The 25,990-nt window shown below is 47.8% G+C and overlaps 1 protein-coding gene across 1 annotated transcript in view; it reads left to right on the top strand.

The window, feature by feature from the left end:
* Nucleotides 1–25,990, top strand: part of BCAS3 (BCAS3 microtubule associated cell migration factor) — a 720,894-nt gene that overhangs the window by 413,226 nt on the left and 281,678 nt on the right. Inside the window, exons 22-24 of the mRNA XM_081346686.1 lie at nt 6,005–6,105; nt 10,783–10,979; nt 12,167–12,264. Coding sequence (XP_081202812.1) covers nt 6,005–6,105; nt 10,783–10,979; nt 12,167–12,264 — 396 coding nt within the window. The remainder of the gene's footprint in view (nt 1–6,004; nt 6,106–10,782; nt 10,980–12,166; nt 12,265–25,990) is intronic.

The following is a 25,990-nucleotide window of genomic DNA, read 5'->3' as shown; positions in this document are numbered from 1 at the left end:
TGGACATCCTTCGAGTGGCGTGGGAGTCTGAACGGTTTTCCAGAAAACATTGCAGACTTGCAGGAACCGGACAGAAAGCATCTTGCAGCCACGAAGGCTCCACACCTACTTGCACCACTCAGGTGACCCTGAGGACACAGACAAACCTCCAAGTGGCCTCAACGGCTCTCTAAATACAGACACGTCAAACTTGCGATGTCACGTGACGTCGCGCGACGTATCGGAGCTTTTCCCCCACTGCCGGCAATGGGGTGGGCGCGGTTTGCTTGTGAGGCGTCTGGCCCGCGGGCCGGCACTTTGACACCCCTGCTCTAAAAGGAATGCAAATGACCAGCTGTCTGCAAGGCGTATGAATCCTCCCACTCCCCACCATCTAGTTAGAGCTGAAGAAGCTTCTTGGATGAGAAGCGAAACGTCTTCAAAGGAAAAAAAAAAGAAAGTCCATTTGCCTCCTGAAAAAAGCACTTTTTGGGACAGCCGTGACCTGGACGACGGAGAATCGCACATAGACCGTCGGCATCTGTGTTTTAGGTGGGAAGGAAAAAGCTGAGTCTCTTACCTGGAGAAGCAAAGTGGCAAAGGAAATGCGAATGGAAATAATTACCCAGCATCTGGCAGAATAACAGGAGTGGGATGTTGAGACTCTAGAAAGAGTGCAGAGAAGAGCAGCAAAGGTGATCAGGGGACATATAAAGAACAGTTGCTGGAATTGGGTAGGTCCAGTTTAATGAAGAGAAGGACAAGGGGTGACATGATAGCAGTCTTCAAGGGTATCTCAGGGGCTGCCCCAAAGAAGAGGGAGTCAAGCAATGCTCCAAAGCACCTGAAGGCAGGACAAGAAGCAACGGATGGAAACTAGTCAAGGAGAGAAGCAACCTAGAACTAAGGAGAAACTTCCTGACAGTTAGAACAATTAACCGGTGGAACAACCTGACTCCAGAGGTGGTGAATGCTCCAACACTGGATGTTTTTAAGAAGAGACTGGACAGCCATTTGCCTGAAATGGTATAGGGTTTCCTGCCTGAGCAGGGGGTTGGACTAGATGACCTCCAAGATCCCTTCCAACTTGGTTATTCTGTTATATCTTTGCAAAGCTTTAGGATGCAGCAGTTCCTTACCCAGGAACAGCCCAGCCTAAGATATAGCAATAATAAATCCAGGGCGATTTATGCAGATGCAAAAACTTGACTGCTAGCTTTATGTGTGTCTTTCCGGCTTTCCGCGTGCTCTCCTTCGCTGCATCTCCGCAATAAAATCCGCTGTCCCAATGCACTGTTCAAAAAAAAATGCTAAAATGCTGGAAACAGTTCTGAGCGCAGAAGAATTAAAATAACTTTCAGATGCCTCCAAAGAGCCACATTGCGCTGAAATGGTTCTTTTGCTGGCCAGGTTTGGTCATCTGGAACTTCTTAAAAGGAGGGCGGTAGTTAGAAAAATTGGATTCCATCAGCGTAGGAAGGTCAGTTTTCAAAGCTACATGCGAAGGTTTAGCAGGCCGAGTCCTCCTGATGCTAATGGGAGTCAAAACAGCTAAATCTCGGCGTTGGGCTTTGAAAATTTACTACTAAGCCTCTTGACTTCTCACTACACACTTTGATTGTAACAGTAATCCATGGTTAACATAATTTTCCCCGACAATAATGTCAAACACACTATTGAAAGCGGTGAATTATAGAAAGGAGTTGCCTTTTCTCTAACTCTTTAAAGATGGCCCCAGCAGGCCAATTTCACAGCAGGCCTTGCCCCCAAATTTATTACGGTGCATAAAAGAACATCGTCTTCGGTGTCAGAGTCCTCGTCGGAAGACGTGCGTGGAAAATCGACACGGCTTCATTGCGTGATGCGACGGGCCATTTATATATAAAAAAATTTACACACACACACACACTCACATATATATATATGTATATGTATATGTATATATGTATATATATATATATATATATATATATTCTGAGGTTTTCGTGGGTGTTTGTATGTGGATCTTTGGTCATTCGGGTTTTTCCCCGCATAGAATTGAAGGTGTAGGAGCAACGTTTCGACGGAGTCCCTCCCAGAAGAAGGAAGCTGAAGCCACCGGCCTGAGGATGACGGATGGGACTTCGTCGAAACGTTGCTCCTACACCTTCAATTCTACGCGGGGAAAAACCCGAATGACCAAAGATCCATATATATATATATATATATAGATATAGATATATATATATACACACACACACATATATACATATATACACACACGTATATAAAAGGTAAAGGTAAAGGTTCCCCTGCACATGCGTGCTAGTCGTTTCCAACTCTAGGGGCCGGTGCTCATCTCCATTTCAAAGCCGAACAGCCAGTGCTTGTCCAAGGACATCTCCGTGGTCATGTGGCCGGCATGACTAGACGCCAAAGGCGCACGGAACGCTGTTACCTTCCCACCGGAGTGGTCCCTATTTTTCTACTTGCATTTTTACGTGCTTTCGAACTGCTAGGTTGGCAGAAGCTGGGACGAGTAACAGGCGCTCACTCTGCTACGCGGCACTCGGGATTCGACCCGCCAAACTGCCGACCATCTGATCGACAAGCTCAGCATCCTAAGCCACCGCGTCCTAACCCACTGAGCCACACATATATACACATATACATATATATACATACATACAGTACATACACACACACACACACGCCCATTAGTGCTGCAATATGTTTGCTTGACAAGACAGCTGCTGTTGCTGGGATGCTACCACTTGCCAAGGGGATTTCGGCCAACTTAATTGTCGAGGCAGCTTCAAAACGGTTGCATTAGCATCAAGGTGACTTGATGCTTATGGTTCTGGAGCCTAATGGTTTCCGAAGAGTGGTTTTGTTCCGGTCCTTGCATCTCCTGAAGTGGAGAGGTTTCAAACAAAGAGGGGAAGGTTGCAAAGAATGCCAAGTCACAGGACTTGCCAAGGATGCAGTGACCTTGTATAATCACACTGGTCTACCAGGCCTCGGAAATGAAAGTAGCTAAATTTTACCAGAATTGGGTCCTTATTAAAGGAAGAAAAAAAAAAACACAACATCCTGAGTATTAGTTGGCTCTGGCTTCCAAGGTACAGCTTCAGGTCAAAATTGCATCAAAATAATTCCAAATTACGTGTGTATGTTTGTGTGTGTGTGTGCGCGCGCGCACGTGCGTGTGGTTACGGGCCATAACCTTTCTGCAAAATCTGATTACATAGCAGTGGGAAGGGTGCCACACCAGTCGTTATAGACGTACCTTTTTTATCGATCCCAGTCACGTGACTTTCCATTCACGTATTGGTTTTTCACGTGATGTTTTCATGCTTCTTGCACGAAAGCTCTAAACATCAGATAATAAAGGACAAGGCTCCATCTTTATTCGGTAACTAAGCTGCGCTGTTTGCCTTTTCTCATGCGAACTGCAGTAGGATCAGCCCTGTGGAGATTTCCAGCGGTAATTGTTGTGACTCAGGGCCAGCCTGTGGGTCCGGCAGCCGGCTCAGATGTCTCGGATGACTCAGATGAGGGGGAGGAGGAGTGTGTGGGAGACGAACCGGCTGATGATGGTTTGGAGGCTTCGCAGAGCCCCCAGCCGGGGCCCTCTTCTCAGCTGCGTGAGCCCGATAGTGCGGAGGATGATGACCCACAGCTGGCCCTGTTCAAGGACGCCCGACGCAGGAGGCAGTCGAGCAGGACCAAACAGAGAAAGGCTGTGGGACTCCTCGGGAGGAGGCACAGGGAGGCCACGCCCTGAACTCTAAATAAAAGGAGTGGTTGGGGAAGGGCTGGTTGCTGAAAGCAACTCTTTCGTTTGAGGATTCAAGTTCCAGTGTTTTCGTTTCTTGTTCTGGTGTTTGAGTAATAAATCTTGGCAGACGCTTTTCAGCCTCAGACGCTCTCCAGTCTCTACTGTTTGAACAGGGGTTTGCCTTATTGCAAGGCCGGTAGCAGGCTGGTTCAGAACAGTAATCGGCAAGCATGGATGGACTCCCATTTTCTTCCCATTTTCTTCCCTCCATGCCTGCGCTAATCCTGGTGGAATTCCCCCCCCCTCCTCATCACTCCCTGCCCCACAGTTCAAAGGGAACTAGTCTAAATGCCAGCGTAAGAAGTGAATTTTCAAGTGACGTGTGTTGCACCAAGTGCTCACCTTTACAAAAACCCTAGTGAGACCACACCTGGAATGCTGCAGCCAATATTGGGTCACCGTGCCACGAAAAAAGATCTCGAGACATTGGAAAAAGTTCAGAGAAGAGCAACTAAGGTGATCCAAGGCCTGGAGACTAAAACATACGAAAGGACGGCTGCGGGACTTGGGTTTGGCCAGTCTATAAAGAAAAGAAGAAATAGGAGAGACACGATAGCAGCGTTCCAGTATTTGAGGGGCTGCCACAAAGAAGAGGGGGGCACATTTTTTTTTATTACATTTATATCCCGCCCTTCTCCGAAGACTCGGGGCGGCTTACAAGCTTAGCAGTAGCCTTCATTCTATGTATATGCCTGCTTGTTAGGGCTTTCACACACACCCCAAGCGGCATTATTACAAAGTCAGCTTAATTGCCCCCAACAATCTGGGTCCTCATTTTACCTACCTCGGAAGGACGGAAGGCTGAGTCAACCTTGAGCCTGGTGGGATGCGAACCTGCACTAAATGCAGGCAGCTGGTGTTACTTAAGGAGGCATCAGCCCACTGCTCCACCAAGGCTCTTTTTATTATTATTTTCCAAAGGACCAGAGAGCAGGACAAGAAACAATAGTTGGAAACTGACCAAGGAGAGAAGCAACCTGGAATTAAGGAGAAACTTCCTGACAGTGAGGACAATCAACCAGTGGAACAGCTTGCCCACCAGAAATCGTGGGCGCTCCATCACTGGAGATTTTTAAGAAGAGACTGGACAGTCACCTGTCTGAGATGGTATAAGTTCTCCTGCTCGAGCGGGGGGGCTGGACTAGAAGACCTCCAAGGTCCCTTCCAGCTCTATTCTATCCTATTCCCTAAACTTCTTCTGAAGGCGGCTTTCCTAACATATTTCATTGCTAAGAGGCTTGAGCAAATTTCAGATACGCTTGGATCTGTTTTGATGGTCATTGGAATCTTAACGCCCACCGCTTGGAACCCAGAGGCAGTCCACGTACTGCAGATAGCCCTTGACTTACAATCACTCATTTACTGACCTTCCGAAGTTGCAACAGCACTGGAAAAAAAATGTCTTACGATTGTTTGTCACACTTAACGACCGTTGCAGCATCCCCATTTGTCACGTGATCAAAATTCAGAGGCTTAGCAACTGGCATGTTCTTATGACGGTTGCAGTGTGCCGGCCTTCTGGCAAGCAAAATCAATGGGGGAAGCCAGAGTCACTTAACAATCGTGTTACTAACTTAATGACTGTGGCAAGAAAAGTTGTAAAATGGGGCAAAACTCACCAAACCGTCTCGCTTAGCAACAGAAATATTGGGCTCAATTCGGGTCGTAAGTCAAGGTCCGCCTGTTACCAAACAAGCAATGTAAAAAAAATAAAGAAATGCACAGGTAGTCCTTGATTTACAACCTCTCATTTAGTGACCGAAATTAAAACAGCACAGAAAAACAAATGACCCATGACCATTTTTCACACTTAACGACCCTTGCAGCATCCCCACGTGATAAAAAATAAAGACCTTTGGCCACTGGTTCATATTCACGATGGTTGCAGTATCCCGGGTGTGTGTGTGTGTCACGTGATTCCCTTTTGTGGCCTACTGATGAGCCAAGTCAGTGGGAAAGCCAGATTCACTTAACAACCATGTTATTAACTGAACAACAGCAGCGATTCACTTAGCAACTCTGGCAAGAAAGGTCATCAAGTGGCTCAAAGGTCACTTAGCAAGCGTCTCGCTTAGCAACATAAATTTGGGGATGGATTGTGGTCGTAAAGCGAGGACCGCCTGAAATGTGCTTTTTGATACGCTCTTCGCTGTGTTTGATTTCGTTCTTGCCTTGTTTCTCTTCCCCCCCCCCCCCCCCGAACAGTAGTTCCGCTGGGCAGTTCAGGACCGATTACCCGCCACGATTCCTACGACAGCTTAGCTTCCGATCACAGTGGACAAGACGATGAAGAGTGGCTGTCTCAGGTACTGTAAATCCTTTGGAAAAAGAAGTATTGGTTTATTTGATAAATTTATTTGCCGCCTATCCCACCAGAGGGCTAATCCAGGCAGCTCATATCAGTTAAAAAGGAAGAAATGAAAAGCGTATCGGCAAAGCAGAAGTAAAATAATAGACCAATAAAGCCACAGAATAACACAGTTGGAAGGGACCTTGGAGGTCATCTAGTCCAACCCCCTGCTCAGGCAGGAAACCCTACGCCATTACAGACAAATGGCTGCCCAGTCTCTTCTTAAAAGCTTCCAGTGTTGGAGCATTCACAACCTCTGGAGGCGAGTCGTTCCACTGGTTAGTTCTAGATTTCTTCTCTCCTTGATGAGTTTCCATCCGTCGTTTCTTGTCTTGCCTTCAGGGGCTTTGGAGAATAGCTTGACAACCCCCTCCTCTCTGTGAGTATAGGAAGGCAGTTAGTTAGCCATCTGAACAGAACAGAATATCAGAGTTGGAAAGGTCATCTAGTCCAACCCCCTGCTCAGGCAGGAAACCCTAGACCAGGGGTAGGCAACCTTGGCTCTTTTATGACTCATGGACTTCAACTCCCAGAATTCCTGAGCCAGCCATGCTGAGGAGAAAGGGAGAGGTTTCCATGCTGAGCCATGCCAGCTCAGGAATTCTGGGAGTTGAAGTCCACGAGTCATAAAAGAGCCGAGGTTGCCTACCCTTGCCCTAGCCTAGACCATTCCAGACAGATGGATGTCCAGTCTCTTCCTAAAAACTTCCAGTGTTGGAGCATTCACAGCTTCTGGAGGCAGGTTGTTCCATTGGTTAATTGTTCTAACTGTCAGGAAGTTTCTCCTTAGTTCTAGGTTGCTTCTCTCCTTGATGAGTTTCCATCCGTTGCTTCTTGTCCTTTCAGGTGCTTTGGAGAACAGCTTGACTCCCTCTTCTTTGGGGCAGCCCCTGAGATACTGGAACACTGCTATCATGTCCCCCCTCATCCTTCTCTTCATTAAACTGGACATACCCAATTCCAGCAACCGTTCCTTATATGTTTTAGCCTCCAGTCTCTCCTTTATCTTATTTACCTTACAATAAGATAAAATAAATAAAATAATAAAACAATATCAAATAGTGTAATAAATGTGGTGAGACCCCTTCTCAAGAAGCCTGCTTTGGACCCGGCTGCTTTAAACAACTATCGTCCAGTCTCCAACCTTCGCTTTTTGGCGAAGGTTGTTGAGAGTGTGGTGGCGCATCAGCTCCCTCTGTTCCTGGAGGAAACTGATTATCTGGACCCGTACCAATCGGGTTTCAGGCCCGGACATAGCACGGAGACGGCATTGGTCGCGCTGGTGAATGATCTCTGGAGGGCAAGGGACAGGGGTTGTTCCTCTGTCCTGGTCCTATTAGATCTCTCAGCGGCTTTCGATACCATCGACCATGGTATCCTACTGCGCCGTCTCAGGGGGTTGGGAGTGGGAGGCACCGTTCTACGGTGGTTCTCCTCCTACCTCCAGGGCCGCTCGCAGTCGGTGTTGACGGGAGGGCAGAGATCCGCCCCGAGGCCTCTCATTTGTGGAGTCCCTCAGGGGTCGGTTCTCTCGCCTCTCCTGTTCAACATCTATATGAAGCCGCTGGGCGAGATCATTCGTGGCTTCGGGGTGGGGTATCACCAGTACGCTGATGATACCCAACTTTTTCTTTCCACCCCGAACCAACCCAGTGATGCCCTCTCCGTGATGTCCCGGTGCCTGGAGGCGGTTCAGGTCTGGATGGGGAGAAACAGGCTTCGTCTCAATCCCGCCAAGACTGAGTGGCTGTGCATATCGGCATCTCGGGTTAACCAAGTTATTCCACCTCTAACGATGGGGGGTGAGGTGTTACCCCCCGTTGATAGGGCTCGCAACTTGGGCGTCCTCCTGGATTCAAGGCTCAATTTTGAAGATCACATAGGAGCCGTGACCAGGGGGGCTTTTGCACAGGTTCGCCTGGTGCGCCAGTTGCATCCCTATCTGGACCGAGACGCCCTACGCACAGTTACTCATGCGCTTGTGACCTCCCGTTTGGACTACTGTAACGCTCTCTACATGGGGCTGCCCTTGAAGACCACTCGGAGGCTTCAACTGGTGCAGAATGCGGCCGCGCGAGTTGTAATGGGGGTCTCCCGATACTCCCATGTAACACCTCTACTCCGTGAGCTGCATTGGCTTCCGGTTGCCCTCCGGGTGAAATTCAAGGTGCTGGTTATCACCTATAAAGCCCTACATGGCCTGGGTCCGGGGTATTTGAGGGAACACCTGCTGCCGGCATCAAACGCCCTTCGCCCAGTGCGCTCCCACAGGGAGGGTCTGCTCAGGGTGCCGCCGGTGAGAGATTGCCGGCGGGTGACACCCAGGGATAGGGCCTTCTCAGTGGGAGCGCCTGCCCTCTGGAACCAGCTGCCGGTGGAGCTGAGAACTGCCCCCGACCTTCGATCATTCCGCCGGGGCCTGAAGACCTGGCTCTTTGAGCTCTCGGGCCCAGGCTGAGGAGAAATTTATTTTAATTGGGGTTTTTAATAGTACAGGGTTGATTTAATATTTTTTAAATTGGTTTTTAACTTTTGTACGGTTGATTTTTAACTCCCTGTAAACCGCCCTGAGTCCTCAGGGAAAGGGCGGTATATAAATGCAATAAAATAAATAAAATAAATAAATAAATTATCTAAATATAATATAATAAAATAACAATAAAAAAGATGTGTCTGTCCTGGGAAAGCAGAAAAGGTGAGAAGTTCTTCAGAAGAAGAACTGAAGAATCTCCGATGAGAAAAGTAACAAGAGAGTGTAGTTGCCTTCTGGGGGGGGGGGGAAAGCACCTTTGGGACAATCATCATCTGGATGGTTGCGAGTCTGCAGAGACCGATGTCCATGTTTGACTTTGTGGTTGTTAGTTGCGAAGTCGTGTCCGACCCATCGCGACTCTATGGACAACGTTCCTCCAGGCCTTCCTGTCCTCTACCATCTTCTGGAGTCCATTTAGGCTCACGCCTACTGCTTCAGTGACTCCATCCGGCCACCTCGTTCTCTGTCGTCCCCTTCTTCTCTTGCCCTCCACCTTTCCCAGCATTAGGCTCTTCTCCAGTGAGTCCTTCCTTCTCATTAGGTGGCCAAAGTATTTGAGTTTTAGCTTCAGGATCTGGCCTTCCAAAGAGCAGTCAGGGTTGATCTCCTCTAGGACTGACCGGTTTGATCGCCTGGCAGTCCAAGGGACTCGCAGGAGTCTTCTCCAGCACCAGAGTTCAAAGGCCTCCATTCTTTGGCGCTCAGCCTTTCTTATGGTCCAGCTTTCACTGCCATACATTGCAACTGGGAAGACCGTAGCCTTGACTATACGCACTTTTGTTGGCAGGGTGATGTCTCTGCTTTTTAGTGTGCTGTCTAGATTTGCCATGGCTTTCCTCCCCAGGAGCAAGCGTCTTTTAATTTCTTGGCCGCAGTCCCCATCTGCGGTGATCTTGGAGCCCAGGAAGAGATGGTCTGAATGTGCGTTGCGTTCCTGCGGCATTGATGTGGACCTACTGCACTCCTCGGGAACCTCCCTTCCTTTTCCCAAAAGGATTCCCCATCCCACATCCTAGGCCAGCTCAGGGAGCGCTGTTGGGGAAGGCCTGCCTTCTGTTAAGCCTCCGCATCTCCTCCACACTCGCAACAAAAGAGGGTCGCCATCCGCCACTCACTTTCAGCTGAAAGCCCGCGGGGGTTTTGTCTGTTTTTCCAGATGGAAGTGTGATCCGGCAAGTTCGTCCCTGTGACAAAGGGGACAGGGCCCTTCGCCTCCGCTCCTCAATTAGGGAAGCGGGTAATGCGTGCTGTCATCGGGAAGGAGACACAATATGTCGGGCCTGTGCGTTTTTCCGAGGGGGTGACCGGGAACATCTGTCTCCTCCTCTTTGCTGGAATGGAAGGAGCATCTGTTTACATCTCAGCTCTCTGGGGAGCTGACGGCTGGGGCTCCACGTCGGCAGCATGTTTGCGTTGCGGCCTGATTCTGCAGCGCGGGGCGCGAGAGGCTGCATGCGTCAGGCAGACGGCTTGTGCCGGCCTACGAAAGAGCGAAATGTTGACGGCGCATGGAATGGCCCGCTGGCTCTTCCCTCCAACCTTCTAAACAGCTGCCCGCTGAGAAGATCACTGTTGGAACGTGGAAAAAAAGGAAAAAGGGGAAGAAAAAAAAAAGGAAACGCTTGTCATCCCAGTCGGCAGTCAGCTAGAATACAGGCAGTCCTTGGCTTACGTCCGCAGCCGAGCCCAAGGTTTCTGTTAATCAAGCGAGACGGTTCAGGCAGGAAATCCTATACCATTTCAGACAAATGGCTCTCCAGTCTCTTGTTAAAAACTTCCAGTGTTGGAGCATTCACAGCTTCTGGAGGCAAGGAGTTCCACTGGTTAATTGCTCTAACTGTCAGGAAGTTTCTCCTTAGTTCTAGGTTGCTTCTCTCCTTGATGAGTTTCCATCCATCGTTTCTTCTCCTGCCTTCGGGCGCTTTGGAGAATAGCTTGACTCCCTCTTCTTTGGGGCAGCCCCTGAGATATTGGAACACTGCTATCATGTCCCCCCTGGTCCTTCTCTTCATTAAACTAGACATTCCCAATTCCAGCAGCCATTCCTTATATGTTTTAGCCTCCAGTAAAAGCATCTTTGTTACTTTTCTCCACTTTCAGGTGGAAATTGTGACTCACACTGGACCTCACCGGCGCCTCTGGATGGGCCCACAGTTCCAGTTCAAGACTATCCATCCTTCCGGCCAAACCACTGTGATATCCTCCAGTTCTTCCGTGCTTCAGTCCCACGGCCCCAGCGACACACCGCAGCCTCTCCTGGACTTTGACACCGATGATTTGGATCTGGACAGTCTCAGGTTAATTCTTCTTCTTTTTTTTCCCCAAAAGAAAAAAAAGCAAACGCTCGTTCTTTATTTCTCCTTCCCCGTAGTGCAGGGGTAGGCAACCTCGGCTCTTTTATGACTCATGGACTTCAACTTCCAGAATTCCTGAGCCAACATAGCTGGCTCAGGAATTCTGGGAGTTGAAGTCCATGAGTCATGAAAGAGCCAAGATTGCCTACCCCTGCCCTAGTGTTATGCAGGTCGTCCTCGACTTACAGCCATTTGCTTAGTGACAGTTCGAACTTACAACAGCACTGAAAGATGTGACTTATTTTTCAGTCTGAACGCAAAGAGCGTCTCAAACCATCCAGCTATTCTGGAGAACAGAAAGGTCCTAGAGCAGGGGTCTTCAAACTTGGCCCTTTTATGACTTGTGGACTTCAACTCCCAGAATTCCTCAGCCAACATGGGGGAACTATGGCCCCTTCATGACTTGTGGACTTCAACTCCCAGAATTCTTCAGCCAACATGGGGGAACTATGGCCCCCTTCATAACTTGTGGACTTCAACTCCCAGAATTCCTCAGCCAGCATGCCTGGCTGAGGAATTCTGGGAATTGAAGTCCACAAGACATAAAAGTCCACAAGACATAAAAGTTAGAAGACCCCTGTCCTAGAGAGTGTAAACATCCTGCCAGTCCAGAATTACATACAGATACTCCTCGACTTGCAGCAGTTCATTTACAGATCATTCGAACTTATGACGGCACTGAAAAATGTGACTTACGACTGTTTTTCACACTTACGACCGTTGCAGCATCCCCATAGTCATGCGATCAAAATTCAGACGCTTGCCCACTGGCTCACACTTATGACGGTCGCAGCGTCCCTGGCTCACGTGATCCCCCCCTTGCGACCTTCTGACAACCAAAGCCAGATTCACTTAGCAACCATGTTACCGACTTAACAATTGCAGCGATCCACCTCACAACGGTGGCGAGAAAGGTCGTAAAGTGGGGCAAAACTCACTTAACCAACGTCTCACTTAGCCGCAGAAATTTTGGGCTCAACCGTGGTCGCAAGTCGAGGACCACCTGTGCTGTAGCTCAGGGATTGCATTTGAATCTGGGCCCAGAGAGTTGTGGTGCCTTCATTTTGTGTGTGTGCTGTAGGCCCTTGTGGCACTCTTTTCAACAACTGAGGTGTGCTTTGTATTTTTAGAATTCAACCTGTACGTTCTGAGCCCGTTAGCATGCCAGGATCATCATGCCCAGCTACTGATCTACGGGGAAGATCTTCAGCAAATGATACTACCTCAGGTAGGAAAGGGGATCTATTAGAACCTAGTTTTTTCGTTTTGTTTTTTTTTTAATGTGTTCACGGTTAAGCGCGCACGGATTTTCCCACTGGCGAAATGTTTGTGAGTGTGTCAATAAAACCGAAGGTATTTTGTGGATGGATCAAATAGACCACTTGGTTCCGTCATGGCTAAAGGCATGTGATCGCCGCTTGGGGAGATTCGAAGTTGAGACCGTCCCGTCCGTTGTTTAGGGATGGTGGAAGTAATGATGGTGTCTTTGTGGCCAAAGGACAATGTCTAATTGGTGGTGGTGTTCCGATTCAGATTAAGGTTGAGATCTGTTGGTGACACCCGAACATGGCAGAAACATTGCGCTTACTGGGTCAAGTCTTATATCAGCATGAAGTGTAGCCTGTTGTGAAGTTTGGAACTGCAAGGGACAACTTTATGTGGGATTGTTGACCTCACTGAGTGAAGGGATGGTGACGTTTCAAGTTAATCTCCTCCAAAGACTTGTTTCATTCTGAGTGGATGTAAGATGTTGGTCGTAGGCTGGTTAAGGGGAGGAGAACTCTTAAGTCCCATGTGACAGAAGATTTCTCGGGTTAGGGAAAAGACTCGACTCGTTGCAATCAGTCTTCGATATGCAAGTGATCCTCTAAAGCATTGTGAGATGTTGAAAAACGATGATAATTGATTTTCAAGAGTAGAGTGGACCAGAACTCTAAGCGGGCATTCTCAAGACTCTGAATGAAACCTGGAATGGTTCCCTAGGTCCTGTTTTGGCGTCAAGAACAAAATAATAATTTGAATGAAAACCCTTTCATCTGGTTGCCTGTTTCAGGGCTTTTCAACCTTTTCACCCATTGTACCACTTTTAGGATATGGCAACATCCGAGTCGCCTAGCAAGGTGTCAAAAACTTGATGACCAAAAAAAAAAAGGAAAAAAGTGATGAAGTACAGCTATTCCTCGACTTACAACAGTTCGCTTAGTGACTGTTCAAAGTTACAATGGCAGTGAAAAAAAGTGCCCCCCAAGCCACAGCCGAGTAAGACACCTGCCTGCCTGCCCGGCGGCGACACTCTTCCTCCTGTCCGAGGTTTTCATTGCTGTGAGCATTTCTGTTGAGGATTGGCATAATAGAGTTGGAAGGGACCTTTGAGGTCTTCTAGTCCAACCCCCTGCTCAGGCTTGTGCAGTACTGCCATTCCCCTCCCCCGCTACCACTTTTCTAGGATGATCTCGTACCACCTGCCAGGTACCAATGTACCACAGGTGGTACCTGTACCACTGGTTGAAAAGCCCTGGCCTATTTGATTGCTGTTCAGTCCTTAAGTTGGGTCCGCCTGTTTGCAACCCCATGGACCAGATAAGATAACCTTTATTGTCATTATTTTGTCATTTCAGACAAATAACTGTCCAGTCTCTTCTTAAAAACTTTCAGTGTTGGAGCATTCGCAGCTTCTGGAGGCAGGTTGTTCCACTGGTTAATTGTTCTAACTGTCAGGAAATTCCTCCTTAGTTCCAGGTTGCTTCTCTCCTTGATGAGTTTCCATCCGTTGCTTCTTGTCCTGCCTTCAGGTGCTTTGGAGAATAGCTTGACTCCCTCTTCTTTGGGGCAAACCCTGAGATACTGGAACACTGCTATCATGTCCCCCCTCGTCCTTCTCTTCATTAAACTAGACATACCCAATTCCAGCAGCCGTTCCTTATATGTTTTAGCCTCCAGTCCCCTGATCATCTTTGTTGCTCTTCTCTGCACTCTTTCTAGAGTCTCAACATCCTTTTTACAGTACGTCATGGTGACCAGAACTGGATGCCGTATTCCAAGTGTGGCCTTACGAAGGCATTGTAAAGTGGTAGTAATACTTCACGTGATCTTGATTCTATCCCTCTGTTAATGCAGCCTAGCACTGTGTTGGCTTTTTTGGCAGCTGCAGCACATGGCTGTCTCATATTTAAGTGATTGTCTACTAGGACTCCGAGATCCCTCTCACAGTTACTACTATTGAGCAACATACCCCCTATACTATACCTGTGCATTTGGTTTTTCTTGCCTAAATGTAGAACCTTACTTTTTTCACCGTTGAATTTCATTTTGTTAGATAGCGCCCGGTGTTCGAGTCTGTCCAGATCCTCCAGTATCTTAAGCCTATCTTCTGGAGTGTTGGCTATTCCTGCCAGCTTGGTGTCGTCTGCAAATTTGATGAGTTCCCCATCTATCCCCTCGTCCAAATCGTTGATGAAGATGTTGAAGAGCACTGGGCCCAGAACAGAGCCCTGGGGCACCCCACTACACACTTCCTTCCATGTAGATGCGGTTCCATTGAGGACCACACGCTGAGTACGGCCTGTCAGCCAGCTACGAATCCATCTGGTGGTGATGCTATCTAACCCACATTTTTCTATCTTATCAAGCTGTAGGTTGTGATTTACTGTATCAAATGCCTTACTGATGTCCAAGTAAAAGCCCTAATAAGCAGGCATATACATAGAATGAAGGCTACTGCTAAGCTTGTAAGCCGCCCTGAGTCTTCGGAGAAGGGCGGGATATAAATGGAATTAAAATAAATAAATAAATAAATAAATAAGTGACTTATGACCAGTTTTCACACTTATGACTGTTGCAGCGTCCCTGTGGTCAGGTGATCAAAATTCAGACGTTTGGCAACTGACTCCTGTTTATGACGGTCGCAGTGTCCCGCAGGGGGGGGGCACGTGATCCCCTTTTGCGACCTTCTGACCAGCCAACTCAACGGGATAAGCCATTTTCACTTAACAACCGTGTTACAACTTTACCAACTGCAGGGATTCACTTTAACAACTGTGGCGAGAAAAAAAGTCATCAAATGGAGCAAAGCTCACTTAACAAATGTTTCACTTAGCAGCAGAGTTGCCGTTTTGGCTGAGTCGCAGTTGTAAGTCGAGGACTGCCTGGTTTTTCTAAACCGGAAAGTTGACTTTCTCTCTTTTTAGAAATGTTCGCGTCTGTCCCTGCGTTTCTTAAGGTGGTCTTCGCCGGTTCTTCAGCAAGGACTCTTATCGCCGGGCGATCCCCACAACTGTTGTTGGCGTGGCCTTAGTTGAGCATGACTTTGCAGGTATTTTGGCGCTGATTCGGTATGAGAGATCAGCCCTGATAGTCAGTTTCCGTAATGCCTGGCTGCAACGTTCCCGCATTTTATTCAAGGGCAAGTGCAGGGCAATTTGACTTTTAAAATTCAGCTCTATCACTTCCAGAGGTTTGTTCAGGCTGGGATTTATCTTCTTCTTTCCCCCTCACCCTCCTAACAAAATTGCTCATAAGTGGAGTTATTAAACACACGACATTAGTAGAAACACTTGGGGCTGGAGGAGGGTTTTAATCTTCAGTGGTTCAGGAATCCCTGGAGCCCCGTGATTGAATTGAGGTTTAAACTGTCAAAGGAAACCGAACCACAGAAAGAAAATTGATTTGTGCAAGTTGTCTAAACAGGGCCGAGAATGGGAAAGCAACCACCATATTCTTTCTCTCTCTCTCCCTTTCTTCCTATCTCTCTTTCTCTTTCTTTTTCTCTCTCTTTCTCTCTCTCTCTCTCTCTTTTCTCTCTCTCTCTCTCTCTCTCTCTCTGTGTCTCTTTCTCTCTTTCTTCCTATCTTTTTCTCTCTTTCTCTCTTATTCTTTTTCCCTCTCTCCTTCCTTTATCTCTTTCTTCCTTTCTCTCTTCCTTTCTCCTTTTCTCTTTCTTTCTCTTTCTTCCTTTCTCTCTCTTTTTTCTTTCTTTCTCTCTTTTTCTTCCTATCTCTTTTTCTCTTTCTTTTTCTCTTTTTTTTCTGTCTCTCTCTCTTTCTTCCTTTCTCTCTTTTTCTCTTTCTACTTTCTCTCTCTGTCTCTTTCTCTTTCTTCCTATCTTTCTCTTTTTCTCTCTTTCTCTCTTTCTTTCTCTCTTATTCTTTTCCCCTCTCCTTCTTTTATCTCTCTTTCTTCCTCTCTCTCTTTCTTTCTCCTTTTCTCTCTTTTTCTTTCTTTCTCTTCCTTGCTTCCTCTCTCTCTCTCTCTTTTCTTTCTTTCTCTTTCTTCCTATCTCTTTTTCTCTCTTTCTCTTTCCCTTTCCCTTTCTCTGTCTCTGTCTCTTCTCTCTCTGTCTCTCCAATCTTTTCTTGAAAACCTCCAGGGATGGAGCGCCCACAACTCCTGGAGGCAAGCTGTCCCATTGATTAATTGTTCTCACTGTCAGGAAATTCCTCCTCCTCCTCGTTGGATCTCTCTTTAACAAGCTTCCACCATATTTCAGACTTTTCAAACAGGGGACACATAGTCTCTATACCACCAGAGACTCTTCAAATATTGTCTCTGCAGAACTTACTCTGCAGAACCGGGTGATTTCCAATAAAATCTGCTGCGCCTTATCTGTTGCCTGCTTATTCTCCACCCTATCTTCATTCTAGTATCTCTTTCAAGTAAACATTCCTCATTGCAAGGTGGCTTAATGTGTGGTTTGCCATAAAATAGGGATCTCTCTCTCTCTCTCTCCCCCCACCCCTTCGACGGAGTCTGCAGATCCCCGCAACTTGAAAGGCACCCAGATCCAAGATTCCCCATTTCACAAGATCTTAGGAGGTTGGCCGCAAACGTGCCCTAAACCCCGGAGATCGAAATTGCCAATGTGCTGCAACCTTTGATGGCACGCACAGGTGTGTTTTGTCACCTGTGCGAGTCTTGGTCTGCCCCTTGTGAACGCGGCCAAGCCAATATAGGCGTAAGGCCAGTAACCCCCTCTTCTTCCTTTGCTTGTCAGGGCTCACGTAAGGCAGCCAGCTGTCTCTCCTGCGGGCAGAAGGCAACCCTCTGAAAAGATCAGGAAGGTGAAGTCTAATTTAAGAAGAAAAAGCCAAGGCTTCAGATTTTCCCATCAGGAAGTAAAGGACCCCAGAAGACCTCGAGAAGAGAATATTTGTAGCTCAGGGTGGATCTGTGGGATCCCTGGTACTCTTTGAACTTGGTGGTGGTGCTCTTGCAGATGTTTGGTGACCCAACTAGGTAAAATGAGGACCCAGATTGTTGGCAGGTAATAGGCTGACTCTGTAAACCGCTTAGAGAGGGCTGTAAAGCACCGTGAAGGGGTATATAAGTCTAAGTGCTATTGCTACCATCAGTGCTAGAAGGGAGTGGGGTGTACGGAGAGGAGGAGGAGGAGGAGGAGGAGGAGGAGGAGGAGGATTGTGACCAAATGTACAGGTATAGTATAGGGGGTACCTTGCTCAATAGTAGTAACTGTGAGAGGGATCTCGAAGTCCTAGTGGACAATCACCTCAATATGAGCCAGCAGTGTGCTGCAGCTGCCAAAAAAGCCAACACAGTGCTAGGCTGCATTAACAGAGGGAGAAAATCAAGATCCCGTGAAGTGTTAATACCACTTTACAAGGTCTTGGTAAGGCCACACATGGAATACAATCCTGCATCCAGTTTTGGTCACCACGAAGTAAAAAAGATGTTGAGACTCTGGAAAGAGCACAGAGAAGAGCAACAAAGATGATCAGAGGACTGGAGGCTAAAACATATAAGGATCAGTTGCTGGAATTGGGTATGTCTAGTTTAATGAAGAGAAGGACGAGGGGGGACATGATAGCAACCTGGAATTAAGGAGGAACTTCCTGACAGTTAGAACAATTAACCAGTGGAACAACCTGCCTCCAGAAGTGGTGAATGCTCCAACACTGGAAGTTTTTAAGAAGAGACTGGACAGCCATTTGTCTGGGGGTTGGACTAGATGACCTCCAAGGTCCCTTCCAACTTTACTATTATGATTATGATTATGATTAAGTTCTTGGTGCTCTCTGAACGTGGTGGTTTTCTTGCAGGTATTTCATTACCAAACTGGTAACAACATCAAGAATAGCTTGTCACTTGTTCATCCTCTCCAATTGTAATGCTTGTACATTTATTACTCTAAATAATAATAATAATAATAATAATAATAATAATAATAATAATAATAATAATATAACAACAACAATAATAATAATATAATAAAGTTGGAAGGGACCTTGGTGGTCATCTCGTCCAACCCCCTGCTCAGGCAGGAAACCCTATACCATTTCAGACAAATGGCTGTCCAGTTTCTTCTTTACAACTTCCAGCATTCACAGCTTCTGGAGGCAGGCTGTTCCACTGGTTAATTGTTCTAGCTGACTCTCAGGAAATACAGGTACTCGTGCCCAAAACTCAGCCCAAAATTTATGTTGCTAAGCAAGACATTTGTTAAGTGAGTTTTGCCCCATCTTAAGACCTTTCTCGCCGCAGTTGTTACGTTAGTCCACCCGGTTGTTAAGCAAACCCGGCTTCCCTGTTGACTTTGCTTGTCAGAAGGTTGCAAAAGGGGATCGCGTGACCCCAGGAGACCAACATCGTCATAAACATAAACCAGTCGCCTAGCGTCTCAATTTTGATCACGTGACCGTGGGGGGAATGCCGCAACGGTCGTAAGTGTGAGAAACGCTCTCAAGTCACTTTTTTTTTAGCGCCGTGGTATCTTCAAACCGTTGTGAGTCAGGGACTACCTGTACACTAGAGATCCTATGGACCCGTTTTGGCGGGATGGATCGGTTTCCTCGTAGAGTTTAACCTCCTTTGAACTCCATTTCTCCTTTTCCTGGTGCAGAACTGACTTCTACATTTTGGGGGACGAACCTGGGCAACGGATCCCCAGAAGGGGCTCTTCCCGTTCCCATTCTAACCCCTTTTTCTCCGGCCAGGTGATTCCATCTCTTGCCCTGGTTCCTGGTTCCTGGTTCCTTATTAACCAAGGCAGGAAACACTTAAGCGGCGTCAGAATAGAAGCTCCCTGATCCAAAGATCTTTCCCACCCCACTAAATCCTCCTCGTCCTGCTCGTTGTACAGTCAAATGTTCTTGTTGTACAGTAAATATAGTCTTTTGTCTTCCCGCTGAGGCTGCTGCCAAAGGCCCCCCCCCATCCCAAAATGGCTGGACAGATCTGGACGGTGACCAGTTTCTTGGAAAGTCACCCCCTTTCTTGTACTTTTATTATTTTATTTTATTTTGGAAAGACTGGCGGAAGGTTAATAGGTCATAAATTTTTACTATCCATCACAAACCAGGAAGTGCTTCGTCTCTTATGACCCGTGTGCTGCCTTGTACTCTCTGAAGATGCTTATCTGTCTCTTTGATGGCTTTCTGCTTGCAGATATGCTTCGCATGGCGCCTTCCCTTATCAAGGCTCTATCGCTTGCCACCCCCCACCCCCCACCCCTCCCTATCGCCACGTTGCCAGGAGTTGTGTGTTTTTCATCTTTAATTGATTTTGCAGCACATTTTATAGCCCTCCTGCTTCTTCCAACATGGAGGGGAGGAGGCCCGGCCTCGGCCCCTCGACACAATGGCGGCGTAATTGATTAGACTGGGCACGGATGGAGATATTTAGATTTGTGTGAGTGTGTGTCTGTGTGTGTGTTTCAATGTAACTACCGTAAGTTATGAATTTTTATGATCGGAGCCGCCGTGCGGGGAAAAGGAAAGATAATTGGTTGGAATGCAAAAACAAGGAGAAAAATAGAATAAAATCCTCTTTTTCTTCCATTGACAGGCTGTCCAGCTAAGGCCTGTGGAGGGTTGCTTTTGAGTTCTTAGACCCAGGACCTCTTTCCAGGCCGCCCCGCCCCCCAATCAGATCACCCCAAATAGGTAGTCCTCAACTTACAACCATTCATTTTATTTATTTATTTTATTTATTTTATTTTAATTCCATTTATATCCCGCCCTTCTCCGAAGACTCAGGGCGGCTTACAAGCTTAGCAGTAGCCTTCATTCTATGTATATGCCTGCTTGTTAGGGCTTTCACACACACACCCCAAGCGGCATTATTACAAAGTCAGCTTAATTGCCCCCAACAATATGGGTCCTCATTTGACCTACCTCGGAAGGATGGAAGGCTGAGTCAACCTTGAGCCTGGTGGGATGCGAACCTGCACTAATTGCAGGCAGCTGGTGTTACTTAAGGAGGCATTAGCCCTCTGCTCCACCAAGGCTAGTTACCTTTCATGGTTACAACAACACTGGAAAAAGCGAGCTATGACCAGCTTCCACACTTACGATGCTGCAGTGGTCGCAAGCGCGAAAAAAAGGGCCGTACGTCTCTTTTTTCAGTGCCGTTGTACATTTGAACGGTCACTATATGAAGCGTGGGCAAGTCGGGGACCGCCTGTACAGAATTACAGACGCGCTCTGGGTGATGGGATCTGCAGCACGCCCGCTGTGCTTGATCTGCTATAGATCACAGGTAGGGAACTACGGCCCTCTCAGGGCTTGTGGACTTCAACTCCCAGAATTCTTGCCCGGCTGGCTCAGGAATTCTGGGAGTTGAAGTCCACAAGTCCTACAGGGGCCAAGGTTCCCCACCTTTGTGCGAGATTATATCGTAATAATGTTAGAAGGTGTGTCTGGAGAAGGGCCACATGCAAGATGGACGGTGCTGTGACCATCAGCGAGTTGGATCAGAGTGAAGGGAATGGTTTTAACTGCCTCAGAGGGACCAAAACCTCAGGAAGAAATTGCCCAAAAATACGAGGAATTGGAGAATAGGCAGTGACTCAACCGGGCAGAACCAAGCGAAAGGCATTTGAGGGAGGAGGGTATGGAGACTTGATAAAAGTATATAAAATTACACATAATGTAGGGAAAAGAGACTCTTTCCCGCTTATAATGTATATCCCAGCATCAGCCACTAAAATCGATTTAGCAGGAAAGTCAAGACAGACCCTAAAGGGGGATTTCTTTGAGGAGCAGGTAATAAATTTATTGAATTTACAACCACAAAATGGGAAAACAGATGCACGTGAAACCTCTGTGGGCTTCAAAGAGGAATCGACAGATCCTAAGGCCACCCTCCCACGTTACCTCTCGTTCTGACTCTGTGCAGGGTAGTCCTTGACTTACGACCGCACTGAGTCCAAAATTTCCGTTGCTAAGCGAGACGGTAGCTAAGTGAGTTTCAGCCCCTTTTGCGACTTTCCTGGCCGCAGTTTTTAAGCGAATCTGCAGTTGTTAATTTGGTAAGACGATTGTTAAGTGAATTGAGCTTCCGGATTGATTTTGTGCGTCAGAAGGTCGTAAAAGAGAATCACGTCCCTCTCTCTCTCTCTCTCTCTCTCTCTCTCTCTCTCTCTCTCTCTCTCTCTCTCTCTCTCTCTCTCACACACACACACACACACACACACACACACACACCGGGATGCTGCAACCATCGTAAATGTGCGGCAGTTGCCCAGCCTCTGAATTTTAATGATTGACGATGGGGATGCTGTGACGGTCGTAAGTGTGAAAAACGGCCATAAGTCCCTTTTTTCAATACCGTTGTAACTTTGGACAGTCACTAAATAAATGGTTGCAAGTCGGGGACTACATGCATATATATATAGTTCATCATGTCATGTACAGGTGGTTCTCGGACCACAATTGAGCCCAAAAGTTATGTTGCTAAGTGGGACGTTTGTTAAGCGAGTTTTGCCCCCTTTTGCGACCTTTCTCGCCACAGTTGTGAGGTGAATCCCTGCAGTTGTTCAGTCAGTAACACGGCTGTTAAGGGAATCCGGCTTCCCCCATTGACTTTGCTTGTCAGAAGGTCGCAAAAGGGGATCACTGCCACCATCATAAATATGAGTCAGTTGCCAAGCATCCGAATTTTGATTGCGTGACCATGAGGGGTGTGTGTGTGTGTGTGCTGCAACAGTTGTAAATGTAAAAACCGGTCATAATTCACTTTTTTCCAGTGCTGTTGTAATATTGGACGGTCACTGAGTGAACTGTTCTAAGTCGAGGACAGCCTGTATGAACAAGCCGATAAAGGCTGGGTTAGGATTTTGTCATCCCTGATCAGTAACTGCAGCACTCAGGTGAGGTGAGGCATCTCGTGTTCGAGCGGGCACCCAGGGAGGGAGAGAGGGAAGGAGGGAGGGAGAGGAAGAGAGTGTGAGAGAGAGGGAGGGAGGGAGGGAGGGAGAGTGAGAGAGAGAGAGAGAGAAGGAGAGAGGGAGGGAGGGAGGGAGAGAGGGAGGGAAGAAGAGAGAAGGAGGAAGAGAGAGGGAGAGAAAGAGGGAAAGAGAGAGAGGGAGAAAGAGGGAGAGAGAGAGGGAGGGAGGGAGAGGGAGAGAGTGTGAGAGAGAAGGAGGGAGAGTGAGAGAGAGAGAGAGAAGGAGAGAGGGAGGGAGGGAGAGGAAGAGAGAGAGGGAGGGAGGAAGAGAGAAGGACGGAGAGAGAGGGAGAAAAAGAGGGAAAGAGAGAGAGGAAGAGAGGGAGAGAGAGAGGGAGGGAGGGAGAGGGAGAGAGTGTGAGAGAGGGAGGAAGGGAGAGTGAGAGAGAGGAGAGGGAGAGGGAGAGAGAGAGAGAGAAGGAGGGAGGGAGGGAGAGAGGGAGGGAAGAAAGAAGGAGGAAGAGAGAGGGAGAGAAAGAGGGAAAGAGAGAGAGGGAGGGAGGGAGAGTGAGAGAGGGAGAGGGAGGAGGGAGAGAGGGAGGGAGAGGGAGGGAGAGGGAGAAGGAGGGAGAGAGGGAGAGAAAGAGGGAAAGAGAGAGAGAGGGAGAGAGAGAGAGGGAGAGAAAGAGAGAGAGAAAAAGACATAGTGGTGTGGCGCCACGGCCATCCCCCACGTGGCGGGCAATGTGTTTATAGCCCTGGAAACGTGACAGCAGCCACAGCGTCAGAAATGTAGACTCATAAAATTTTCTTAGGGGAACAAGATTTGCCTTTAACTTTATCAGACATCAGTGGCCAGAAAGGTAGACACAGTTCTTAGAGGTGATCCTAAAGGAGGGAAAAGGGGGGAAAAAAAGTCATACCGGGTGCATCAGGATAGTAAATTCAACTTTGACAGGTAATACACACTGATCATAAAATAGACCAAAATTACCTGCACGTGATCGGAATGCGATTTGAAGCATTTCTTCACCCTTAAAACAGGTAAATGCAGGTTTGAGACAGGAAGTAGAATAGAATAGAGCTGGAAGGGACCTTGGAGGTCTTCTAGTCCAGCCCACTGTTCAAGCAGGAGAACTTATACCATCTCAGACAGGTGACTGTCCAGTCTCTTTTTAAAACCTCCAGTGATGGAGCACCCACGATTTCTGGTGGCAAGCTGTTCCACTGGTTAATTGTCCTCACTGTCAGGAAGTTTCTCTAATTCCAGACAATGAGGACAATTTGCCTGCACAGGTAGTCCTCAGCTTACGACCACAATGGAGCCCAACATCTCTGTTGCTAAGTGAGACAGTCGTTAAGTGAGTTTTGCCCCATTTTACGAGGTGCCCATGATCTCATTTAAGATAAGATAAGATAACCTTTATTGTCATTTTTTTTACTGTGGGCACAACGGCACACATCAAAAATGAAATTTAGTTGCCCGCTCTCAAAGTGGAACGCGTACTTGACACACACCTAACCATACTAAATACACATATGTATAGACCCACACCCCTACATATACCTAACAAATAAATATTAAATACTGTCCATCTTGAGTATATAACGGAAGGAGGAAGCTTGAGAGTTCACAAGGTTAATGCTGCATGGAACGAAACTGTGGCTGAATCTGGATGTTCTGCTACGGATACCACGAAGCAGCCCCCCCCTTCCCAGAAGGTAACAAGGAAAACAGGTCGTGAAGAGGGTGTGTCGTGTCCCAGACAATCTTGTGGACCCTGCTCAAGCAACGCTTCTGTGCCATGTCCTGGATGGGAGGGAGGGATCTGCCAAGGATCTTTTCGGCTGTCCTCACCACTCTCTGCACCGCCTTCCTGTCCAAAGCAGGGATGCTTCCAAACCAGACTGTGATGCTGTATGACAGGATGCTCTCGATCGTCCTTCTATAGAAAGTGGTCAGGACAGGGGAAGGAAGATGTGCTTTTCTCATGCGACGCAGAAAATGCAGGCGCTGCTGTGCCCGCTTCACCAGTGTCTCGCTATTGAGCGACCAAGCCAGCCTACTCGTTAGCTGCACACCCAGGAATTTGAGGCTGGTAACCGTCTCCACAGGTGAATCATTTATGCACAGAGAAGTATGGCTATGCCTGCCTTTTCTGAAATCAACAATGATCTCTTTGTTTTTTCCGGTATTTAAAACTAGGCTGTTTTCCTTACACCAGTTCACCAACCCCTCAACCTCCTTGTGGTAAGCTTCCACCTTGTCATCATGAATAAGGCCCACTACTGTTGTATCATCAGTGAATTTCCCAGGCCATTTGTTGAGGTGGCCTCAAGTCACCCACAGCTGTACCGGCATTAAAAGTGTGTGTGATGGAAAATAATTTGAGCAGCTTATACAGGGGTAAAAAGTAGTTAGGATTGAAGAGAGGTAGATCTCACCCAGTCTCATCCGCGCTGCTTTGTAGGTGCCTGGTGGTAAGCTTGACTTCGGCTGTCTGCAGCCTAGTGACGAGCCATATTGCTATGGCCGGTCTTTCGTCTGCCAGTTTAGAGGGCTGCCCCAGATCAAGCGGAAGAGCTACCATCCTCCCACGATCCAACGGGGATCCCCTCCTTGCTGGATGCCCCTACAGGGCGACTTTCGACCCTTTCCAGAGTCCCCCAGCGGTGCAAAATCGGACATGGAAGATGGAGCTCGCCTTACAAACGTCCGCGGCCGCCGCATCGGCAAACCAGAAGTTAGGATGGGTCGCTCCCCACTTTGGACATGGTAGAGACAAGGGAGGGATCAGCGATGGCTACAGCAAACCTCGCGTTTCACGTAATCGCCTGCTGAATGCAGGATGAGTGGAGCAGGGAGATTGCAAGGAGCCAATCTCAGCTCGCAGAGGGAGCGGGGGCGGCGATCGGGGTACTGGATCACTGCCTTATTTGGGACCACACTTGAGAATCGCTCCAGTGGTCCTCTCTTTCAGGAATGTACTGGCAGAGGGCAAAATATCGTTGCACTGATGGTGTTATGTAGTTGGGTCATGAAACGTCGGCAAGAAAACCACCAAGCTCAGTGAATACCAAGGACCCCACAATCGTTGTCCTCCTCTTCCTCTTCCTGCTCCTCCGCCTCCTCTCCAAAACCCCATTCCCTCCTAGCACTGATGATGTTACCTAGTTGGGTAATGAAACGTCGGCAAGAAAACTGCCAAGCTCAGTGGATACCAAGCACCCCACAATCCTCCTCCTCTTCCTCTCCACAACCTCCCCCCCCCACTTCCTTCTATCACTGAGGATTTTAGTTAGTTGGGTCATGAAACATCTGCAAGAAAACCACCAAGGTCAGAGAATACCAAGGACTCCAAAATCCACCTCTTCTTCCTCTTCCTCTTCGCAAATCCCACTCCCTCCTAGCACTGATGATACTGCCTAGTTGGGTCATGAAACGTCTGCTAGAAAACCACCCAGCGCAGAGAGCAACGAGGACCTCACAGTTCAACCCTGATCTGCAAATCTTCACTTCTGTGGAATACTACTTCGAGTTTCCTTCATCATCAGTATATAGCCTACTGTTCATGGCAGTCACTGAGAAAGACAAGCGGTATCATTTAGGACTGTGGGCCTCCAAACACCCTTGAGAATTGCAGAGGCTTGGTAAGACCACACTTGGGACACTGTGTCCAGTTGTGGTTGCCCTGATACAAGCAAGATGTTGAGTGCAGAGAAGAGCAACAAAGGTGATTAGGGATTTGGAGGCTAAAGCATCCAAAGAACGGTTGCTGGCATTGGGCATGTCTAGTTTAATGAAGAGAAGGACTGGGGGGGTGACAGGATAGCAG

This window comes from Vipera berus (genome assembly GCF_964194415.1).
Source record: "Vipera berus genome assembly, chromosome: 1".
NCBI classification, from domain to species: domain Eukaryota; kingdom Metazoa; phylum Chordata; class Lepidosauria; order Squamata; family Viperidae; genus Vipera; species Vipera berus.
This window is presented reverse-complemented; position numbering and strand designations above follow the sequence as displayed.